Raw genomic sequence first — 21283 nt, 5'->3', positions numbered from 1 at the left:
TAAACCTTTTATATATGTATACACACACACACACACACACACACACACACACGTACACGTACACATACATACACACACACACGTATGTGTGTATATGTATCTATTTATATCTATTTACACACACACACACACACACACACGCCTCAACAAACCTGGTCTTGCGACTGCTATGGTTTACTTGACAGTTCAAAACACATCTTTACACTCTCCTTTTTCCCCTTTCTAATGACCATACTGCACACCTGTGCTCCCATGTGATTGCATGCCCACATACCCATCACCTTCACAATCACACAAAGTACTGCCTCTGCATATCCTTCCTATCCTCCCCTCCCCACCCACCCCGCTTCTTCCAACTCCCTCAACCTTTTTTTTTTTTGTGGGGGAGAGCAGGGGCGGCAGGAGGTCAAATTAGCCGGATCAATTCCAAATCCTTTGAATCATTCAAAAGCCTTATGTTGCCGTACTACCAGCAAGTATCCTCCACCCCAGACTTTTCAGCCTGGGGCTTCAGATACTTCCAAATCCTTTGGTAGGCATCCTAGTGCAGGCCCAGACCCAGAGACGAAGTTTGCATGCCCCTGAGATACGGTTGCCCTTAGGCGTATGGCTGCAGGAGCAAGCTAGGGAGGACTCCCATTTCCATTAAACTGGCCTCTAGCCATATCCTTTCACTGGAAGTTGACCAGTGGGAAGCTAACTATGAGGCTCTTGTAAAGAGTCCTGTCTGCAAGCAGAGCAGGGTGCATCCTCCACTACACAGTGCCATTTTTAAATGCATTTTGGCTCAGGTACAAGACCAGTACAGATCAATGTTTATTCGTAAATGTTTAGGATTGTGAATCCAAAAAAAAAAAAAAAAAGCTGACAAAGCCGGTAGGGAAATACATAGCGCCCGAGTGAGGGACTAACAATAGAAGGATGGGGGTGAGGAGGGGAACGCAACTAGGTTACAGGAAACACAATGTTAGCCAACTAAGCCCGGGGGGAGGGGGTTCATAACGCTGAGAGAAAAAGAAGATAGATACACACAAACCTGTTACAATGGTCAGCAATGGTGGAAGAAGTGGTTTGAAGAAAAAGTGTCTCAGTGTGTACACTTGAACTTAGCCAACAAGAAGCTGATTTACTGCATAGTTCATTGTGCTGGGCCCCATCAGAATCGTCAGCATTTCAAGCCATGGTGCCCCCACAGCTCAGCACTGCTCAGTATGTGTGTACTCCAGATCCCCCCACAAAGGACCCATGTGCTAATTATCCCCCACTCATTACTGGAACTGGATGTTCTTGTCATGAGGCCTGGGATGTTCCAAAAATTTATATGCAGATGAAACTCAGGGCAACCTGGTCCTACTTCACTTCATGAAGGGCAGGCCACACTAAGCAACAGAGAAATTCTGGGTGAATTGTTTGGCGCCCGTTTGGTGATGTTTGCCAGGCATTTAAGGCTGGTGAAGAAACAGGAATAATTGGAAATGGGGGGAAAAAAAGGTGCAGCTCAGCTGTGGGAGTGAAGAGGAAGTCAAAATGTATGCAATGTAGTGGTTCATCATGACTTTAAAATGAGTCGGTGGTAAGCGGGGGGCTGTACCTAATGGGCTATACCAGGAGCGGGCAATTATTTTGAGCAGAGGGCCGCTTACTGAGTTTTGGCAAGCCATCGAAGGCTGCATGACAGGCAGCCCAGGGCAGATAAATATTAATTTTCTAAATTTTTAAGGGGCCCCGCAGGCCGAATAGAATGGCCTGGTGGGCCGCATCCAGCCACCGGGCCGCATTTCGCCCACTCCTGGGATATACTATATGCCTTATTCAGATGGGCTCCGCTAACTTATCCTTGTTCTGAGCTTGAGGTTACAGACTGTGTTAAAATGTTTCTGAGTGAACTCCAGTCCTACTACCAGAACACGGTGGGAGACAACAGAGAAGACACAGCCAACTCCACCTGGAAAAGCGGCACTTGGCACAGGCTGTTCAAAGAACTACTGGGAGGGGAAGTGGACAGGGAGAATGAAGAGGACAATGATGCAACTGGACCCGGAGACAGCCAGGAAGACAACAGGATCAGCAGTAGTGGAAGTTACAGCAACATCAACAACGACAAGGACTGTGAATGAACTGATAATGTAAACCCCCAATCGGGGCCTGTATTAAGAAACTGTGATTGGGTTAGGGAAGGGCGATGTGTGGGGGCGTGGGGGAGCAGGTGCATTTATTGTAACGGGTGCGCGGGTTTCTTAATGCAGTATGATGGTGTGACAGAAAATTTATGACAGCGAATGTGTATTACATATATTTTTTTAAAAAAATCCTTGTTCTAATACCATGACCACTAAGGCAGTTTTCCTAGTTGCTGGGGATAACCGCTTTTTTTGGCACAGGGTACTACCCATGGAGGTAATGTACAGTTAACTTCCTACTTTCACTTCCAGTGGGAAGATCTTGGCTTTACGCCCACTTTAGGGAAATGGGAGACTCTTCCTTAGCTTGCTCTTGCGGCCATATGGCTAAGAGCAAGCGAAACTTGGGGGCATCCAAACCCCAAGCCTCTGGGTTTGTGCCTGCACGAGGGATGCCTGTCAAATGATTTGGAAACACCTGAAGCCCCAGGTGGGGGTGGAGGATGTTTGTCGGTAGTAGGACCACTTAGGTTCTTGAATGACTCACGGATTTGGAATTGATTTGGCTGATTTGGCTTGGAGCATGAACAATTTTTTTTTTTTTTTAAAGGAAAATAGTTCTAGGTTACTTTCAGCATGTTTGCCCAATGTAAGCCATGCTCAGTTTAATAGTCATGCTAGCTGGCTGCATTTAATCAACTTCATAATGATAGAATATGTATTCAGTGAAATTTCCTTAAATGAATTATAAAATAAGGAGCTTTTTACCATGCCAATGGGGGGGGACGGGACACCACACCTCCTCTTGTACGTGAGTAAATATAGTATGTGCAAAGAAACACAAACTTGTTGAGTGAATGAAATCTTTCCTATGTTATATAATGCTTTACTGGGAATTATATCGTTGGAACAAACCACCTAATTCCTCCTTGAAATACAAAGAAAACTTCAAAAACATATGGAAGTTAGTTTGGGATTCTTTTTAAAAAATGGTTAAATATGTTTTTTTTCTGTTGAAAATATTTATAATATATACAGTAAAAATTTTTCTCTGGTATCTCTATACCATTGACAGCATTGACAGCACCCAATCCAGCTGTATAAATGCTCTGACTTCCCTGTTTATTGTTTTTTAAACGAACTGCAAAGAAAAGCATTGAAAACAATCACTGATGTGCTTTCTTTGTGTTCTCCTATTTAATTGAAAATACCTCTCTGTCACTTTGCATCTTTTGCATTATTCATTTGCATCTTAGTATTATATTCTATGATGGAAAACTAGGATTCTGTTTTAAAAAAAAACAACAATCTTGTCATGGGGTTAGAGTTTTTAATTCTTTGCTGAACATGTTAGATAATTTCACTTTTTGCAGAGAACAAGGAGATTTTCCTTTTAAATGTATTTGAATAATTTGTAGAAGCCATTTCCTTTGGGTTTCTTTCACCTCCTCTGAAAAACCAGTGGTTTTTTAACATGAAAATTCACTACTGGAAGCAGGCTAGAAACATGAATTTTCTACACATTGCCTGCCTCTACTTCCAGTTTCAGATATTAACAAGTAAACCAGACAAGGGTGCATGTTTTGCCCCATTTCTCCTGAATTCCAAGCATAAGTAATAACTTTATATATCTTACACAAGGACAAAAACACCTTGCGTGTCTATAGAAAATGCTGTATTGGAAGACAGCAGAGTGCTCTTCAATGATTAAATGATTAAACTTCCCTGAAGACCCAAGGGAGTAGATAAATACCACCTCTATCATGCATGTGAGAAGACTGTCACCTAAGATCATTCAGGAAGCCTGGCAGCAAGGAGGATAAATCTCAGCTTTTCTGACTCTTCATCCTTTGTCTTAGCTGCAACATCATCCTTCCTACCCATGCCAAACGCATGCCAAACACATGAACCTATTGCCAGGGTGTTTTGATATGTGTTTTGATATGATCTTGTCAGAAAACAGCCTGCTCAGTCACAAATTGGGGTAGATGGCAAGCTACTTCCTTTTAAACCTGATGAGTTCTGAGTATAGCATGAACCTCTCGGGGTATACTGGAGCATATGTCAGGTACTACGCAAACCTTTCAGAGTACATATTATTTATATAAAAAGATTTTTTAAATTAAATTTTCATATTTTCCCAAGCAAGAAACAACTTTGACTACCTGAAACCTGAGATCCTGCTCCTGCCTTTGTCTAAGGTCATTTGTGTCATCGCAGCCTCACAGGAGAGCTGAGACTCCTTACCAGCAAAGACCTGCTGCCCAGAGGGTTTTTCCATCTATTGACCCCTCTGTGAAATCCTATGAAATATGAACTTTCATTTCTACCCAGGAGAACTTTTACTATCTCTTCTCTGATGCCTGATGAAGGGTGTTTGTGCCTGAAAGCTTGCAATTAAATACATTTTTTTGCAAAAATCTTGTTGGTCTAATAAAAGATATCACCTCTGTCCACAAGCCCTGATTGCTTTATTATATAAAGACATACACACACAGAATCTGACATTACTGCTCAGGAGAAATGATGGAAAGAACAACCCCGGAAAACAAACCCTCAGCTTCTTCACAGAACAAGAATAGCAGGTTTAACAGCTTCCCCAGGGTTTCCTATCACTATAACACAATAATGGCAAGGTCCGTTGCTAAAGACAGGAGAGTAATTCATTCTCAGGTGTCCATGTGCAGCCAATCACTCAAGCAATAGTACTCCATTGGGGTACACCCTGGGATGACCCATGCACCTCCTGCAGAGTCACATCTGGAAGTGGCTGCCACTGGAGCACGCACTCTTCTCACAGTCCTTCTCAGTCCAACCCCATTTACTCCTCTCTTGGAAGCAGAGGTGTGGCGGGTAGGTGAGACTCTCCAATGTCTCTCTCCTTCCAGGATGAGCGTGCAGGGTCAGGCCAGGAAGGGCTGTGGCAAGAGTGGGGGCCCTAGCAGCATTCCTTTGCACTCCCCAGTTAGAAGAGCCAGGCTGGCCCCTCCACCTGGCCAGAGGAGTCAGGTGCAGGAACACCTAGAGCAGGAAAAACTACCCTCTTTTTCTCCCCTCACCCTCCCAGGGACACAGGAGCTTTGGCCAGGACATGAAACCCACTCTTTATGCCTCTGCTCCTGCTGCTTTAGGTTTATCAGATAACTCTAAAACAAGCAGAAACATGTGGCAGCACCCCAGTTGGAAAACACCAAGGTAAGCTCAGGCAATACAACAGTGGTTCTCAACTTGGGATGCCACCAAATTCAAAAAAGCTTTGGAGGGATGCCCAGACTCTGAAAAGCTGTGCTAGGGGCTGTGGACCCCCTCCCAGCAATGAACCATTGAATCCATCCATAAAGGGGTTGAGTTCTAACTATAAGCCACTTACCACCCTTTGCTCCTCTCCAACAGAAATAGCTCCCTGCTACTACCTCCAGTAGCAGCTGCTCTACTTGAGTAAGGATGCTGCTTATGCGCTCCAGTCTCTCTGATCTGTTTAGAATGGGCTTTGGGAGTGGGGTTAGCAGAATTCTACCAGGACCTGGTGTTGTTTAGCTTTGCACCAGGACAAACGGTTGCTTTTACTAAGTCAAACTACCTGAAACTAATGAGGTTTACCCACCGCTGCTAAACCCTTCTGTGGCAAAGCAAGCAGTAAACCAAAAAAACAATAGAAGCTTCTGGGCCATCCTATATATCAGATGAGGCTGAAGAACAGACCTGAATTCCTAATAAACCTATTCAAAATGATGATGTGGATGACCTGTGGGTGAACTCATCTAGTTACACTTCAATAACTGCCATTAATTGGAGGACTTTGTCTCCAGGAACATTTTACAGCATTAATGATCTTACATAGTGTCATTCTCTAAATCTTACTCAATCAAGGTCAAAGGCCCTCCTTAAGCCTTGCAGCTTTCTGGGCTTGTCTGAATAAGGTACACCAGTGTCTGTAGCCAACAGCACCCAAAAAAAAGAGAAAGAAATGACACATCTAATGTCATATCAAGACACCTTTGAGTCCCCCTGAAGACATAGCAGGATCCACTAACTACTCTGCCACGCTGCCCCTTTGCTCCAATTGGTAGAAACAAATAAAGATACTACTCACTTTGGGGACCACCTTTCTGTTCAGTGTATGTAACATAGTGGCATTCTGCTCCATGGTTGAGCTCCTAAGCACTACCACAATACAGGTGTAAAGGCAGCATAAGAGACCCCAGACTTTAAATCAAGAAGCAAGCCATAGATCTTCCAAAATAAAAAAAATCTAGTTTACAAATAAAGAAATAATCCATAGCCTATATCATACAACACAGGCCTCAACCTACACACACACAAGAACAGGGAGATGTAAGGCTTTGACCACTACAATTCCAGTAAATGGAAAAATCAATTTTCTGGGGAGCAGGCCAACTAAAGTAGACAGGAGATCTCCAAAACTGTATCTGAAAAGGGATTTCTATGGCCATACAAAACTAGTGTTACAATAAACAGCTATGCGACTCTTCTGTGTTGCCCTGAGCCTTTTTTGCATTGGATGTCATAAAAAAACATTCTAATAAATAAATAAATAAAGTATGAAACAAACAAAGGAAAAGACAACTAGGCAACTACCCAAAATAAGACTATGGCTATAGCTATTTGACCATATAAAATTCAACTCCATTCTCCTCCATGGGAATAAAGTATTGTGCATACTCAGGAACTTTCTTAATGGTAGACGCAGAACATAAATAAGACTATTCCCTCTGCTAATCAGTAAGCAAAAGTGATGAATTTCTATACCCAACTCAAGCAACCCAACCACACTTTCTCCATCGCAAGCATTGGCAGACTAACAGCAAAAAATGGATTAAAATACCCAACCCACCTCTCCTGCCTTATATTTCTCCCAGGTCTAAACAATTTTAATGGTAAGAGCCATGCTGCTAACAGTCACTCAAAGCTGAATATTGTTCTGGACAGCAACTCAAAAAGCTATCATTTTTTAAAAAGCAGTGTGGTAAGACACGCTGGTAAGACTAGATCAGAAACCATCATGCACTAAACTCATGTACAGACTTCTGCAGAGAAGTTTTACCACAGTGTTAGACAGAAGTCAGTCATTAAGAAACAGACCACCAGCAATTAGAAACCTAGATGCATAAGACATGCAGGAAACCCAGAAAGATTTTTTAAAACTAGTATAACAAGATGCTCACTTCTTAAATATGTCAAATATAATGAAAGATCCTGCCAATGACAACCAAGAAAGGAGAACTGAGCATCATTTTGGAAGAAATGAAGATAAAAGCAAAAATGTTTTAATAATGTGTGTCAATGAACCACTGAATTCAGAATGAAATGCTACTAAAAGAAACATGCCACTGCTATAGGCCTGTGTCATTTGAATGTGTTCTGCACATGTAACACCAAGATTGGACATCTCTTGCTAATAATGTTCAGCGATTTAAAGTATGTCCAGTAACAGCTCCACGATGGAAGCAGTCCTAATAAAATATCACTAGTGGAGTTACCCAATGGATGAATTTGACCCCACATTATTTTAGCTTATTTTAAGTTACATGCACACAGTCTTTAGTTTGCCCTTTCAATCCAACATACTTTGGAACTGATGAAATGTGATCTGTTGAAACTAAATGACACATGCTGGATCCCTTCTCAGAGATGCTGAGCTTTTCTTTTGTACTGCAAAATCCTCTAGCTGCTAAAAGAAGAGAGTAAATGGAACCCTCTCCTCACCTTTTTGCATGATAATAGAGCTGCAATGTGAAAACAAGCATTTTCCTGGAGCGGTAAGGGGGTGAAAGGGGGAGGAGAGTGTATAGTACACATTCATTCTTGAGCGCCTGGCAGACATTATTATAATGGTGTTATCAGGAATTTTATGCCCCATCTCAAAAATAATGCATCCTGCCATGCCAGATATCACAGACATGGTTCAAGACTGTGGGCTGCTCTGGGCCTGATGCTGATAAGCTGACTGTCAGTAGTATTGGCCTGGGGCAGCCTCAGGTCCCAGTTGGAGACCTAGGGCTACTCTGGGTCCCAGTTGGAGGCTCAGTGTTGTCCCTAGTCCAATCTCAGGGATTGGGCTGGGGGCAGCCCTGATCCCAATGTTGATTATCAGCTGTTTGTTGGCATTGGGCACAGGGAGGCCTCAAATCTGGGACATATGTCACACATTCAAATTAATGTGCAATACAAAACAGCCACAAAGATGCTCCACATAAAATGGTAAATCACTAGAACATCTTTGTGGCTGGTTTGCCATGTTAATGTACCACAAACTAGCTGAACATATGACATGTTGCAATTTATGACACAATTAATATAATACGCATTAATTATGCCATAGATGTAACATTTGCTGGGGTCCTTGTCCCATCTTCCAAGAGCAAAGACAATAGATGCCACTGAAAGACTAGATGGGATTCTGAAAATCATGGGAAGCAATCATGGGTCATGACTCACATTGGCATAAATGACACCATTCCTCAAATCACTACTGGCTTGAGGGAAATTGGAAAGAAAGGAGAATTCAAGTGAACTTCTCAGTGAGCCTTTCTGTCCCGTAAACAATAATAGGTAGAGACTGAAGGGAAACCATGGCTCACCAAATTACCAGTACAGAGTAGGAGTGTTCAACTCCTTGGCCCACAAAACTACGTAATCCAGTCCATTGCTTCCCCACCACCAAATATCCAAGCCCCATGAGACTGGATCAGCCCCATTTGGGCTGGCCCCATAAAGAGAGATTGGGCCTCATAAGGCTGCACTGGGCTCTGGGTGGGCCATCACCATACACCAGATTAGGCTTACAGACCAGATCTGGCCCGTGGACACAGCTGGCACTATTCATTTGGCCTGTGGGCCAAAAAGGTAAGGCACCACTGTTGTGGGCATCTCTGTGCTACTTCCTGTGGGGAATAGAGGATGCATGGCTTGGACTCCACCTTACATCTCAGTAGAAAAGGAATCATCACCATTGGTGATGAAGTCAATGGTACCAGCAAGCAGTGTTCACAATACATAGATTTAGCTCAGGATCCAGTAACCATAGGAGACCAGTTTAAGCCACATAGTTACAGTGATAAGAGGCTGCCAGCAAAATCTCTAGCTTCAGCAGAGTCTTCATTTCACCCTTTGCTCATTTCAGCCTTTGGTTTGTCCGGCAGCCAAAGTCAACTTTGTCCTCAATAACCTGGAAAATGCTGCTGACCATTGAACTAGATCAAAGCTAACATGTGAATGCCTTTATGAATTATGGTCACTTCTGGTGTCATCACAAACATACACAAAGGTCCTGTCTACCTGAAATCTAGTCTAACCAGCTAACTCATCAACATCTTGTCTACACTACAATTTTAGTGCATTCATTCATATATTAGATTAGTTTAACACATTAAAATATCTTGTTTTCTAGCACAGACATGACCTATGGTAGATGCTAAGTGTTGTTTATCACTCGGTTATTCAAAATACATGCACATTAACATACCTCATTTTCCTACCGTAGGCAATGGCGTAATGTTAACATTATAATACAAAATGAAAAAGCCAGACATCAACACACAAAATTCATTCTAATGTAACATGTAAAGGTCAGAACATCATATTAGCTCATTGTTAGGATTTCCCTGGCACAAAGAAGAAAGTTAAGTATTGAATTTCTGCCTATTTGTTGAAACCAGTATCTTACTGCCACTTCCTTGTTAGTTTGTGAATCATCTGGTTTTCCAAAAGAAATGGATCTAAGCAGGAGCATTTCCAATTGGAAAAGTTATTGTTTCTTTTCTTAATTACAAACCATGTGAAAAATAAGCCATTAAAGACTTCCCTGTTACCACTAGGAAGGATCCCCACATCCTGGAAGCCTCCTCATCATCACATGATATTGCCTTCTTAAAAGGGCTCTCTTTGTAAGACTGCTGTAACCCTTTCCAGCTAGACTGAGCTCCTCTGTATAAATATTTGGAATAAATGAATAAACCACTGAAATGTCTGGAAGAAGTAACAAGCAAGGGAAAATTTAGGGGAAAAAAAATAAGGACTAAACTTGGGACGTTGTATAATACTGAAGTTGTGAGCAGAACAGATACTGTTTACATTTCAAGTTAGAAAAAATAATTTTGTATCATTATAGGAAAAAAATGGATTAAAATTATACATTAACAGAGTGGCAGTAAGCCTGGGATAGTTCTAACAATGTTCACTCTTGCTATCATTATACAGTGGTAGTTTTCTCCCTCTCTACCAATAAAAAACAACATGAACTAAAGTTTTTACTGTTTAAAATAATATATAAATAAAAAAAAATATAGGAAGCTAAATGTATAGAGAAAAAAAGATATTATCTTGAAGACATGGCAATCAAAACACTAATATCAAGAAGATTTTTAATTTGGATCAGAAAATATAAAACATCTCAGAAAACGAATCGATTTATCCAAAATAAAAAAATCCAGCAAAAAATCCAGACCACTGACTCCAGAGGAATGTACAGGTTTCCTTCACTTTATGCTGTGCATGCATTCCTGGAAAATGGTGCATAACTCAAATTTGCATAAAGGGAGCCCATTTTACAACGTAACAAAAAAGGGATACATTCCAAGATCTCGACTGTACTGACCCCCATACCTATTTTTACCACTTTTAGAAGACAATTCTACTCACCAACAGCAGACAGTACATACAAGCACAGGCTGTTGAACGTTTAGTTAGTGCAAAGAGAGGGTGGTGAAGGGTCTTCAGTGTCAGACTTCACATCATTGGTAGGAGGTATGGGCAGGACATCCATAGGAGAATCAACAGGCATGGGGCTCTCAACACCCTCCAACACCAGTGGGGTGGGGCTGGGGGTAGCTGAGTGAGGCTTCAAGACTATATTTTGGTGTGCATCACTCCCACAATACACCACACAAAGTAGCTGACTGCAGGCTTCCACCACACCGATTGCATAAGAATGAATGTACCTTGCATATAATGAATTTTTGGTCTAAAAAGGGTCATTGCATAAGAGCGAATTCGCACATACAGAACCCGCATAAAGCGAGGGAAACCTGTATATTATGAAACGGGTTCAGAACCCAAACCAATTGGTCTACAACAGAGATGGAAAAAACAAAGAAAAAATGAACAATGGAAAATGTTACAGAGTACATAAGACTCAATGTTAAAAAAAGTATATCTGCTATTTAACATGTCCCCAAACTTTATAGGATATGCCATATACTTGACTTGATTTTGAAGAAAGTGGCATGGCTGAACTTTTTATGCACATATTGCAGGGGAAACAGTCCAAAGATTAAGCAATTCTGGGAACAAACTGCCCAAGAAAAAGAAAATCTCACAAAGAGAAGTAAACACTGGGTTTTTGCCAGTCATGCGTAATGTATTTCAGGTTATAGCAATCAGAAATGCGCATGATGTATCGTAGCAGCCATTTGGAATCAATCCCAGAATAAAATGATAAGTGATTGGATGAATAAGCTATGGGACATTGTAGCAATGGAAAAGCTGACACATTCAAGAAAGAACAAAGCTGAAGACTGCTATGTTTGGCTATCATTTATAAACTTTACACAATGGACACAAATAATTGGGGCTGGAAAGTTTTCAGAACCTTAATTTTTTATGTATTCAACAGTAAAACCACACAGTAAAGATGCAATACCTGGGCTCCTTTCTCACTCACACTGGGGTAAATCAGAAATAAGGTCAATGAAGTTACTTATATCAGCATAACGTTGCTATAAATGAAAGCAGATGTGAGCCCTAACACAAACTGTTTGATACCTGGAACTTAATAAAAAGTAACGAGACAGGAGAACACACATCAGTCAATTTTGTATTTATTTTCAGAAAGAAAGAGGTCAGCAAATTCAGTGTGTTGTATAAGAACAGTAGCAAATACAATGACCCCATTTTGTGCAGTACAGGCACTGCTTGAGGATGAATACTTCCCAACTGGCTTCACCCATTGTCTTGTTACTAGTAGATCCTGGAACATGGCAAGAATCTGGTCCTATCATACTAACTGATACAATCTCAACTCCTGTTTCACTGACTGAAACATACATATAGTAAAATTCATGCACTCAAGATAAATCCATATAGGTTTTTAGCCTGTATATCCCATACAGACTTATGGTCTCTCTTCCTATTATGTGCGTGGGGATAGAGTTCATTCAGAATGAATATGGCCCAGGCAACTTGTCCCATTATGTTTAGGCTTGAAGTTTCTCATTGTTTCCCCAAACACAGTTTTACTAACACGCTATTGTCATTATGCAAATTTTGATTACAACAACCACTGAGAATCTGCACCAGATTTACCAGTCAAACAAGAAACGCTTCTTAAATTCTTTGAGACAATTCAACAAACTGACAACCACATTAACTAAGCAGCAACTGCTGCAAAACATCAAGTGTTCTCCGTTTATGAAAGTGTGTGCATATCCAGTGGAGGTGTGAAAACAAGTCACTGACATGATGGCTTTAAGTTTGGTATTTATTTAATCAGAAAGCATTTTTCACCCAGAATGTCATTATGTTTGCTCCTCAGACGCACTGTTCCCTGTTAGGCGATGCTTTCAATAGTGCTCAAGGCCAGTTTTGAATGGGAGAGGTGCTTTGGAAAAATTTGACTAAGTATCCAAATAGCTTGGGCACCTACCTCCCACTGATTTCAAAAGGAAGTAATTGGGCTGCTAAATCACCCAAGTGCTTTAGAAAATTATAGAAAAATTTACACATTACTTGTGCATATTAAGGTTCAGTGTCAAATTCTGATAGTTAAAAAAACAAACATGAGAGAGCTACAAGTAAACTTTTGATGGAAAGAGGTGTAGTTACTGAAACCCATGGAAACATGCCCCTTTTTAGAATCCCCATTCCTCAAGGAAAGCTTCCAAAGATTTCTTAAATGACCCCAGTGGTTTTTTTTCTAGGCTCAGTAACCTTGTAGTCAGCCTTTTCACACATTTATTAGTGTGAAATAACAGGTGCTTTGGGCTTGTTTCTCTGCTTTCTGTTTATAGCACATTTTCCAATCATCTGCACACGTTAAAATAAGACAAGTGTGTGCAATATGCTGCAAGTTACTGAAGTTACTTGAATTGACCCCTTTCTTATTTTGAAACCTTGCGTTAAAATGTATTAGATCATTTTAATCAACCTTCACTAGGTGGGACTGGATTGGTCAGACAGTCAGCAACCCCAGCCATTTGATTATGTCCAAAATTCCCAGTGGAAGCTGGTTATTAAGGGGACACTGTGAGAAATGAGTTTGGTAGCCACACTCCAGTCCCTGCTGACAGGTATCTACTACTCCAGCAGTGAAAAATTAGGAGAATGACTTAAACAAAATCATGATTTTTAAAACTGTTCTGAATAATTATTTGCCTTTTCTGACCTCTGGATACACGTGGGTCACATTTTAAAACTTTCACCACAATCAAGAGAGCTAGAAGCTTACCAGGTGGATTCTATATGTGCTTTTACACGCACCTGAACTTAACGCGCATTAGCCTAATGCACATTATGGTGATTTAGGCACACATCTATACATGCACACACTAAGGCGCACAAATGCGTGTGTACGGACCAACTAAAATTAGTCCAAAGTCAATGGACATACACTGAGTTGTGCATTAGCGTGTCTAAGGGCTCGCTAATGTGACTTAGCTATTTGCGCATAAATTTGATACCTGCCTTATGCAAGTATCAAATTTAAGATCAAACAGCCTCAAATCATTATTTTTAAGCGCATTAAGGGCACACACGTGTAGATGTGCACTCTTAATGCACCTTAAATTGGGCTAATGCACATTAAATGTGCACATGTAGACATGCCCACTGCAGGTAAAATTCCCACCTAACCATGTGATAAACATCAACTGCCACAAGACTTGCCTTGAAATTGATCACTGAAATTACTGGGCATTTACTTTTCTGTGGGTATCCAGTCTCTAATGCATTCTCCATGTTTTCCCTCAGTGCCGAGGTCCCTGCACAATCAGCAGATTAGGTGTAGTAGCTAGGCAATGGCGGCTAGGCAGCATCCTATGCTTTGTGTGTCAGTAGCAGACTGTCACGGGAGTGTTTTGTTTGGGCCTGGATGGGATTACTCAAAATCAGGGGCGAGCGGCAAAAAGCAGTATTTGCTCAATCTCTGATGGGGATAGGCTTGAGAAATGGCAATAAAGGTATGTGATAACAAGGAGAAAAATAGAAAATAGAAGTCTGTAAGGTCCTTACATAGAGGGAAACCACTCACAAGGAGAGATGGGAGGTGCATGCAGAGGCCTAACAAGTAAGTTTTATGCCCTGGGTGGCAGCAGCATTGGCTACCAATCTTGTTTCCTCTCTATGTCTCTGCCTGAAGCTGGGGCCCTTCTTGCCCAACCCTAGTTATTCTGCTTGGTACAGGCCACAAGGGTCCCAGCATGGATTTACTCTGGTGATGCATCACAATTTTGACTGGATGGGCAGGAAATTCCCTCCTTGCCTTAGTCTGCAAAGGGAGAATTTGTTTCCAAGTGCAATCAATCTGGCTTCTTTACAAGCAATAAACTCACATGAGGAGACAATGAAATGTTCTTTAATTATCACACATCAGTATTTTATGCTGTCATCACTATCTCAGTACAGACACGTAGTATAATTTTAGCTCTAGGGGCAGTTTACAAAGAGGCTCAATAAACTGAAAGAATCAATGCAACCTCTACCCTAATGGGTAGATGCGTTTAGCCATCAATAATAGAAAAAGCAAAGTGGTCACTACTGGGAATGCAGAATCTTGACCTTTCACTTCAGAATTGCTCCAGTCAACAGAAAGAATGGTGCTGGCTGCACAATTATTGCCCCTGATGAGAAACTGTCACACTTTCTGGGTCATCACGGACATAGAAGGCAAAGGAATACAGAATGAGTATATCTGTCTCTCAACCCCTTAACTCTTTGTATCTCATACTTGCTGTTTTAGATTATAAGACTTAGGGAAGCTGGAAGTATGCAATGGTGTATATTTTGCAGAACCTAGGCACTACAGTTGGGACCTCAAGGTGCTACTGAAATAGAAGTTTTAGATAACTGTTTGTTGATCAATGCACACAAACATTAGTTCCCCCTTCTCCCATGCACACATTTTAGGTCTTCGCACTCTATGACTTCACCCTGAGGCTTCATACAGACAGACACAGATTTCAATAGCATGGTGGGTCAGTTTGCCTGAGCTGAGGTTTATTTTTCTTGCATTTCATTTTGCCACCTTAATCTTTTCAAACATCTTCCTTATTTTTTTCTTTGGTCACCTCACTGATGTTCTTCAGTATAATAGCAAACACAACCTAGTAAAGATGGAAAATTCTCCTGGCCAAATCTTTGTGGGCAATGCAGTTTGTCCTCTATCTATGGAGAATGTATAATGCAATAGCCACAAAAAAAAAAAGGGAGAGTCTTACATTTTTTGGTAAGGAAAAGCTGACACAGAAGACTATCAAAATTCTCAGTAGCATGACTACTACTGAATAAAAGAAACATCCCGTTGGCAGCCCATGGAAAGGGAGGAAGTGGGTTGAGAAAAATTAAAATTTGTTTTAAATTGAGTGCACTAAAAACAAACCTCTGTTTAAGACACATCAGTTGGAAAAATTCTGTATCTGCATACAGCCTCAAGGCCACACCAGGCCATGCCAAACACAGCAGTTCCAAAATAAACGGCACTTACACACACATACAGGCTTAAATAAGGCAGTGTCAAAACTTCCTGTGACTCCTTTGGGTCCTAAATTTACAGACAAATAAAAAACATAAATGAAAGTTGTATTTGGACTGATCTACTTCTGTCTGACAACAGTCTTAGGTTAACAGATAAAAATAAAGGTTTCTATCCTGCACATCTTCATTGCATGATGGTTTCATTTCTTTATTCAGTGGCATTCACTGCAATGAAGACTGAGGGCCAAATCTATGCTTAATATGAATCCACAAGAGTTAGGATTGCTTGGCATTTTGTAAAATGAGATCCTTTGTGAGTAAATAAGAGTTAAACACCACGAGGCAGTGATAAACGTGTTAAATTGGGAAAAGGTCTGTTAACAAACTGAAGTTGTTATTTCCTGTCTGGGGTTTCTATTTGCTCTAATAATTATAACCTAGTTGAGAAAGGAAAAACAGGGCCATATAATATATTCACCAAGGGGTTCTTCCTCATGCTCTGGAATGGCTGACACATTTGCTTCCGTTACATAATCTGGCAACTCTTTTCGACAGTGTTCTGAATGGTATAGTTAGATTCGCATATGGAAGTCAAAGTATAATGGGAGCTGGAGCATTAATCAGAATCCCTCTTTCCCACTTTTTCTCTACCTGGGGCAGTTTCCCCTCTTAATCTCACGTGGATCCACTTGCTTGAGGTTTTGTTAGTTTTTTGAAACAGTGCATAACAGACTGTATCCCCGACTTGGGCTGAGGGGTCAGTTTTCCATCTTGGGTACTAACCAGAATGGGGAAAAGTGATCCTAGACAGCTTTGACTTTGTAAGGAAAATCCTCGGCTACCTTTAACCTGTCTCTGTCTTCTTCTACAGGCTGTTCAATTTATCTTTGGTATTAACTTTGGCCCAGTAGTTGGCTCAATATTCATAAGAGCCGGAAGACGCAACAAATCATTGAGAGACAGGAAGAGAAAAGCCAAACTCCTCTGATATACCAGTCTTGATTATGCAAAGCCTTACTCAGCTGTCAAGCACTTAGGCAAATAGCCCATCAAAGGGAACAGTCCTATGAGAAAGTGTTCCACAGTGGCAGAAAGGAGACTGGGCTTTTTAAAAATGTTATGATTAAATGCAAGTGGAAGATTATGGCACCAATGTAATGAATAACAAATAGAAAAAGAAAAAAGTACTAAGGTCATTGATGTTCTGAGCTGAAACCTGTTTATCGTGCTGGTCAAGTGGTCTGAGTCAGCGTGCTTATGCTCTCTTCGATCTCAGACAGTTTCTTCAACATTTGATTCACTCTGGCTTCATCAAATTCCAGACACAGAAAATCAGATTCCTACAAAAGAAAGGAAGAACAGTTAGATGAGACAGAAGACTGCTTCCTGTGAATTCAGAAAAAGTATGGACTGTTAGGGAGAGGCCATTACAATGCAGGGGACCAGGAGAGCTCTACATCACTGGTTCCCAATCTGTGGTATGGGTACCACCAGTGGTACATGTTAATAGATTTATTATAATTACTTTATGTGACACAAATTTGCTGGTGGCACTTAAGGTTGAACTGAAAAATTTGCTGATGGTATGTAAGGTAGTATTGTTTTAAATTGGTGGTGTGCAATCTGTCAGAGTTTGGGAACCGCTGCTCTGCATCATTGAACAATGGTACTTACAAACAATTAAGGAGCAGCTCTGATGTACCCTGAAAGGCCTGTCTCTTGGGGAAAAAAAAGTGAGCTGCTCTAAGGTAGGTTGAAAATGAGGATAAGGAGCAGTAAGAGGGTACCAGGGGCACAGAAAATGATGAATATGAAAAGTAAATGATTCTAACCAAGTGGAGTTAGGTAATAAAAAACAACGTAAAAAGACCTCTGAGGTCCCTGACACAGTGGTCTCATTCCTCAACAGAGTATGCAGTCAGAAAAGGCTGCTTGTGTAATCTAGGAAATAGCACTTAGTTATTGCAAGTGTACATGGCCATAGCTTAAATGCCATTCTAGGTGAATTAGTACCAATGGCAAAAAAACCACTGGGAAATAAGTAAAATACTGCTAATTTGAACAGAGCCACTATCAGTGACAGGCTGGGGCTGTGTGAGACACTCAAGTGAGAAAGAAAAAGCTAAAAACAACACCATGGGAAAATTCCAGGTGTTCCAATTTTGAGAAGAAAACAAACCCTAATTTCAAATATAAAAATAGCATGCAAAACAAAAAGGAAGGTTTCTTTTTTGTAAAGAGATATTGGAATATTCAGCCTTCCAGGCAGTCTGACTCACTGAAGATCCACTGATCCTTTGTACAGAATGGATTCGCCAAACTATCTTGTAAGAATAAAGGACAGCTTCCAGTCTGAATTAAACTACATTTTTTTCCAACACGTTTAATATTTATCAGACATTACTGTGTCTTAATTCTATACACTTAACTTAGTATTTAATGGTTGAGACTTTTTCAAGTGGCATTTTTTTCTAGTGATTTAATGTTTGATTTTTTTACCTATACTTAGAAAAAATATTTAAATTAAACAGAATCTATAGTTTCCCATATGTGCAAAAGAAAAAAATATACCCTTTGCTTCCTGTCTCTTACTAGAAAAGACTCCTTATTTTTATTAAGAGAAAAAAGGAAGAAAGAAAATAACATGAATAGCAAAGACAAGGCAAAATGCAGCAAAGTAAATAATAAAGGCACTGCAACTTATTTATTAAAAGCATAAACTCGTCCAGTGAAATGATATAGTCCAGGTTTCAGGAAGCCTGGGAAACAAGTGTGCCTGAAAAATCAGGCATTTAATGTTACCCTTAAATTGCATATGAAATTACCACAGGTATATGCACAAATCAGCAATATGAACTTAAATGTATAATTTATAAAAGCCATTTATAAAAGCCATCTATGGTACATATACATTTTCATTAGATGAATAATTGTGGGTACTATGTACTAACATTCATCTGAATATTTTAAAAAGGAATTCAATTAACTAAACATTCATTGTCAATACTATTTACTGCAAATCCTTTGGTCTCCATTTCTGCTATTTTTTTCTAGTTCTATTACTCACTTTACAATAACTTCTGTATTATACATATGATGGACCAATTTTCTACGCAAGGCATTTAGATATACACTCAAAAGTGTATAATTTGTTCATTTAAATCACAACTGAAACTCATTTTGCATCATCTCCTAATTACAGTTTAATCCAATAATTCCTGAACATTTCATAATAAGATTATATTTTCAAAGTTTTTCTGATCATTTCCTATGCCTTTTCTTTAAAGCAGAACATTTTATTAATTTTGATTCCAAGCAGTATGGTGAAGCATAGCCCTGTAACTAAATTCACGTTGGATAAAGATATGCAGAATGAATGCAGAGGCCTCAACCCCACAGCTATATCCAGAGTTCTCCATTGAAATTCTAAGTCTTATGAGTGATTTATCAAATCACTCAAGTGTGAGGGTTTCATAAGGATTTTTAATATAATTTGATCAATTTGACAGCTAAGGAATGTGAAACGTCAAGGAACTGTATTAATATGGGTGTGAAGTCTAGGATTAGGAGTTGAAGAGAAAGCCTCCCACTATTTGTGTCTATACTTTAAAATGCCTGTTAATGCTATATCTTACAGAAAAGGCTTTGGCATGTTGAAGCCCACACATAAAATATATAAACACCCTTGTGAAGCCAAGTTAAATTTGAGCAGTCTGTGGTATTAAAATATTTGGTTTGGAATTTAGCAGCTTATCTGCATTTGGCACTCTGCTTTGTTGTAGCTTCCTGTCCGATTAGTGCGCAATGGAAAAAATCTAGGTCAAACGCTTGAAAAGGCATTTAGAAATTTATAAAATTTTCTCATGCCAAGGATGAAGGAGTTAATGAATGACAACTTAAATTCAGGAATATCTTCCCATGCATGCCTTGATTGGAAAACAATTGTGGGAAGGCAGAATTTCAAATGAACAGTTATTCTATAACCTGAGGCTTTACAGTGTCACTGTACTGTAACCTAACCTTGCATGCTTCCGATGGAGCGAGCTATTTCACATCTGAATGAGGATGGTTGGTAAACGTTAACTCCAATCCTCAGATTTGGGTGCAATCTCAGTGAACTGGAACACAGGATTTCAATGTACAGTAATACACTTCTAGGTCCGAGACCAAGGCAGGTTTGAAACTTTTCTTCTCAGAAACCTATCGGGGAAATATTTTTCAGCTTTTCTCCACAAAAGTCCCACTATATCAGAAGATGATGGATATAGCATTCCTTATATTCATATAACTGAGCTCTTTTAATATGCTAATGTTTCACAGGCTCATTTTTTAGGAACCAAACAAATAAAATTCAATAACAAAGCTATAGGGAGGTTTTACCTTGACCTTTCAGAGAGTATGACCACACCATACTTCAGTCTTGGCCTGATTGAAGTCAACAGCAAAACTCAGTGATTTGTGTGGGGTCAACTGGAAATCATGTCACTGGACACCAGAAAGTATGGCTAGTATGTCTATGCCTCCTGGGAGGGAGTTGAAGGGAGAGAGATTGTATAATGAATGGTCCCAGATTTTTATCCATGACAGTGCAGGAAATGTGAGAAGCAAGGATATTTGGGGGTGGGGAGGGTAGAAATGATATCTTTTATCTGACCAACTGCATGGTTGGAAGAGATGTTAGACAAGCTTTCAGGCACCATGCTTCCTACTGCATTTCCATCACCTTTCAGCTAACCCCAAGAATATTTCTTTGCTGTTTTATAGCGCTACAGGATTCCTGTAGGCAGGCTGCTTTTATTTACATATGGAGTTTTTCACAGGCAGTTGGTCTATTCATTACTTAGCTCAAGCTGCAGCTGCTTAAAAAAAAATTAATAAATAAAGCAGTTTGTGCTCAAAGGCTTACTTAAAATTTTTCCCAACCATGCAGTGGATCCAATAAAAGACTTACCCTTCTCCAAAATATCCTCTGTCCCTAAATTTTAAGGCATGAGTTTTACTGTAACCTGCTGGAGCCATACAGCATGAATGGCATCATCTAGTCACAACAGTAATGTGTTAGAAGTGACGTGCAGAGAGGACAAAGAACACGTGGACTCTTTTGGCTTCATGACAGTGTATGATGGTGGTGGACCACAAGGTTTGGTTCGCTTTACTTGTATTCAGATATTCGCTACCCTGTTTTGATGGAGGACTGCCAAAGGACAGCAACAGAGACTGAGGTCTCATCTGTGCAAGAAAGTTGGATCTGGTATATTTAATTACATACATTTCTAAACTGATCCTGTCCTTGTCTACGTAGGATTTTTTTTACTGTAGGATGTGAATTTAAATCGAAGCAGTTGTACAGATATAAACTCCCCTGGGATAGACACTTACACAGAAATACCTTGCTTACTTAAAGACTCTATCTATGGGCACATTTATATGTACTCCAGAGGTGTGGGGGGCAGTGT

The 21283-nt window shown here is 40.2% G+C and overlaps 1 protein-coding gene across 9 annotated transcripts in view; it reads right to left on the bottom strand.

Moving 5' to 3' along the window:
* COMMD1 (copper metabolism domain containing 1) overlaps positions 1-21283 on the bottom strand; it is a 261731-nt gene that overhangs the window by 56543 nt on the left and 183905 nt on the right. For 3 of the 9 annotated variants that reach the window (XM_025192290.1, XM_014525899.2, XM_025192286.1), the window contains one exon: positions 14694-17167. In XM_025192290.1, coding sequence (XP_025048075.1) covers positions 17060-17167 — 108 coding nt within the window. In that variant the 3' untranslated portion in view covers positions 14694-17059. Of the gene's footprint in view, positions 1-14693; positions 17168-21283 lie in introns of those variants that run through there. The other 6 variants (XM_025192243.1, XM_025192264.1, XM_025192252.1 and 3 more) reach the window with 6 other exon arrangements.

Source organism: Alligator sinensis, unplaced genomic scaffold, assembly GCF_000455745.1.
Source record: "Alligator sinensis unplaced genomic scaffold, ASM45574v1 scaffold219_1, whole genome shotgun sequence".
In the NCBI taxonomy this organism is placed as follows: Eukaryota; Metazoa; Chordata; order Crocodylia; family Alligatoridae; genus Alligator; species Alligator sinensis.
This window is presented reverse-complemented; position numbering and strand designations above follow the sequence as displayed.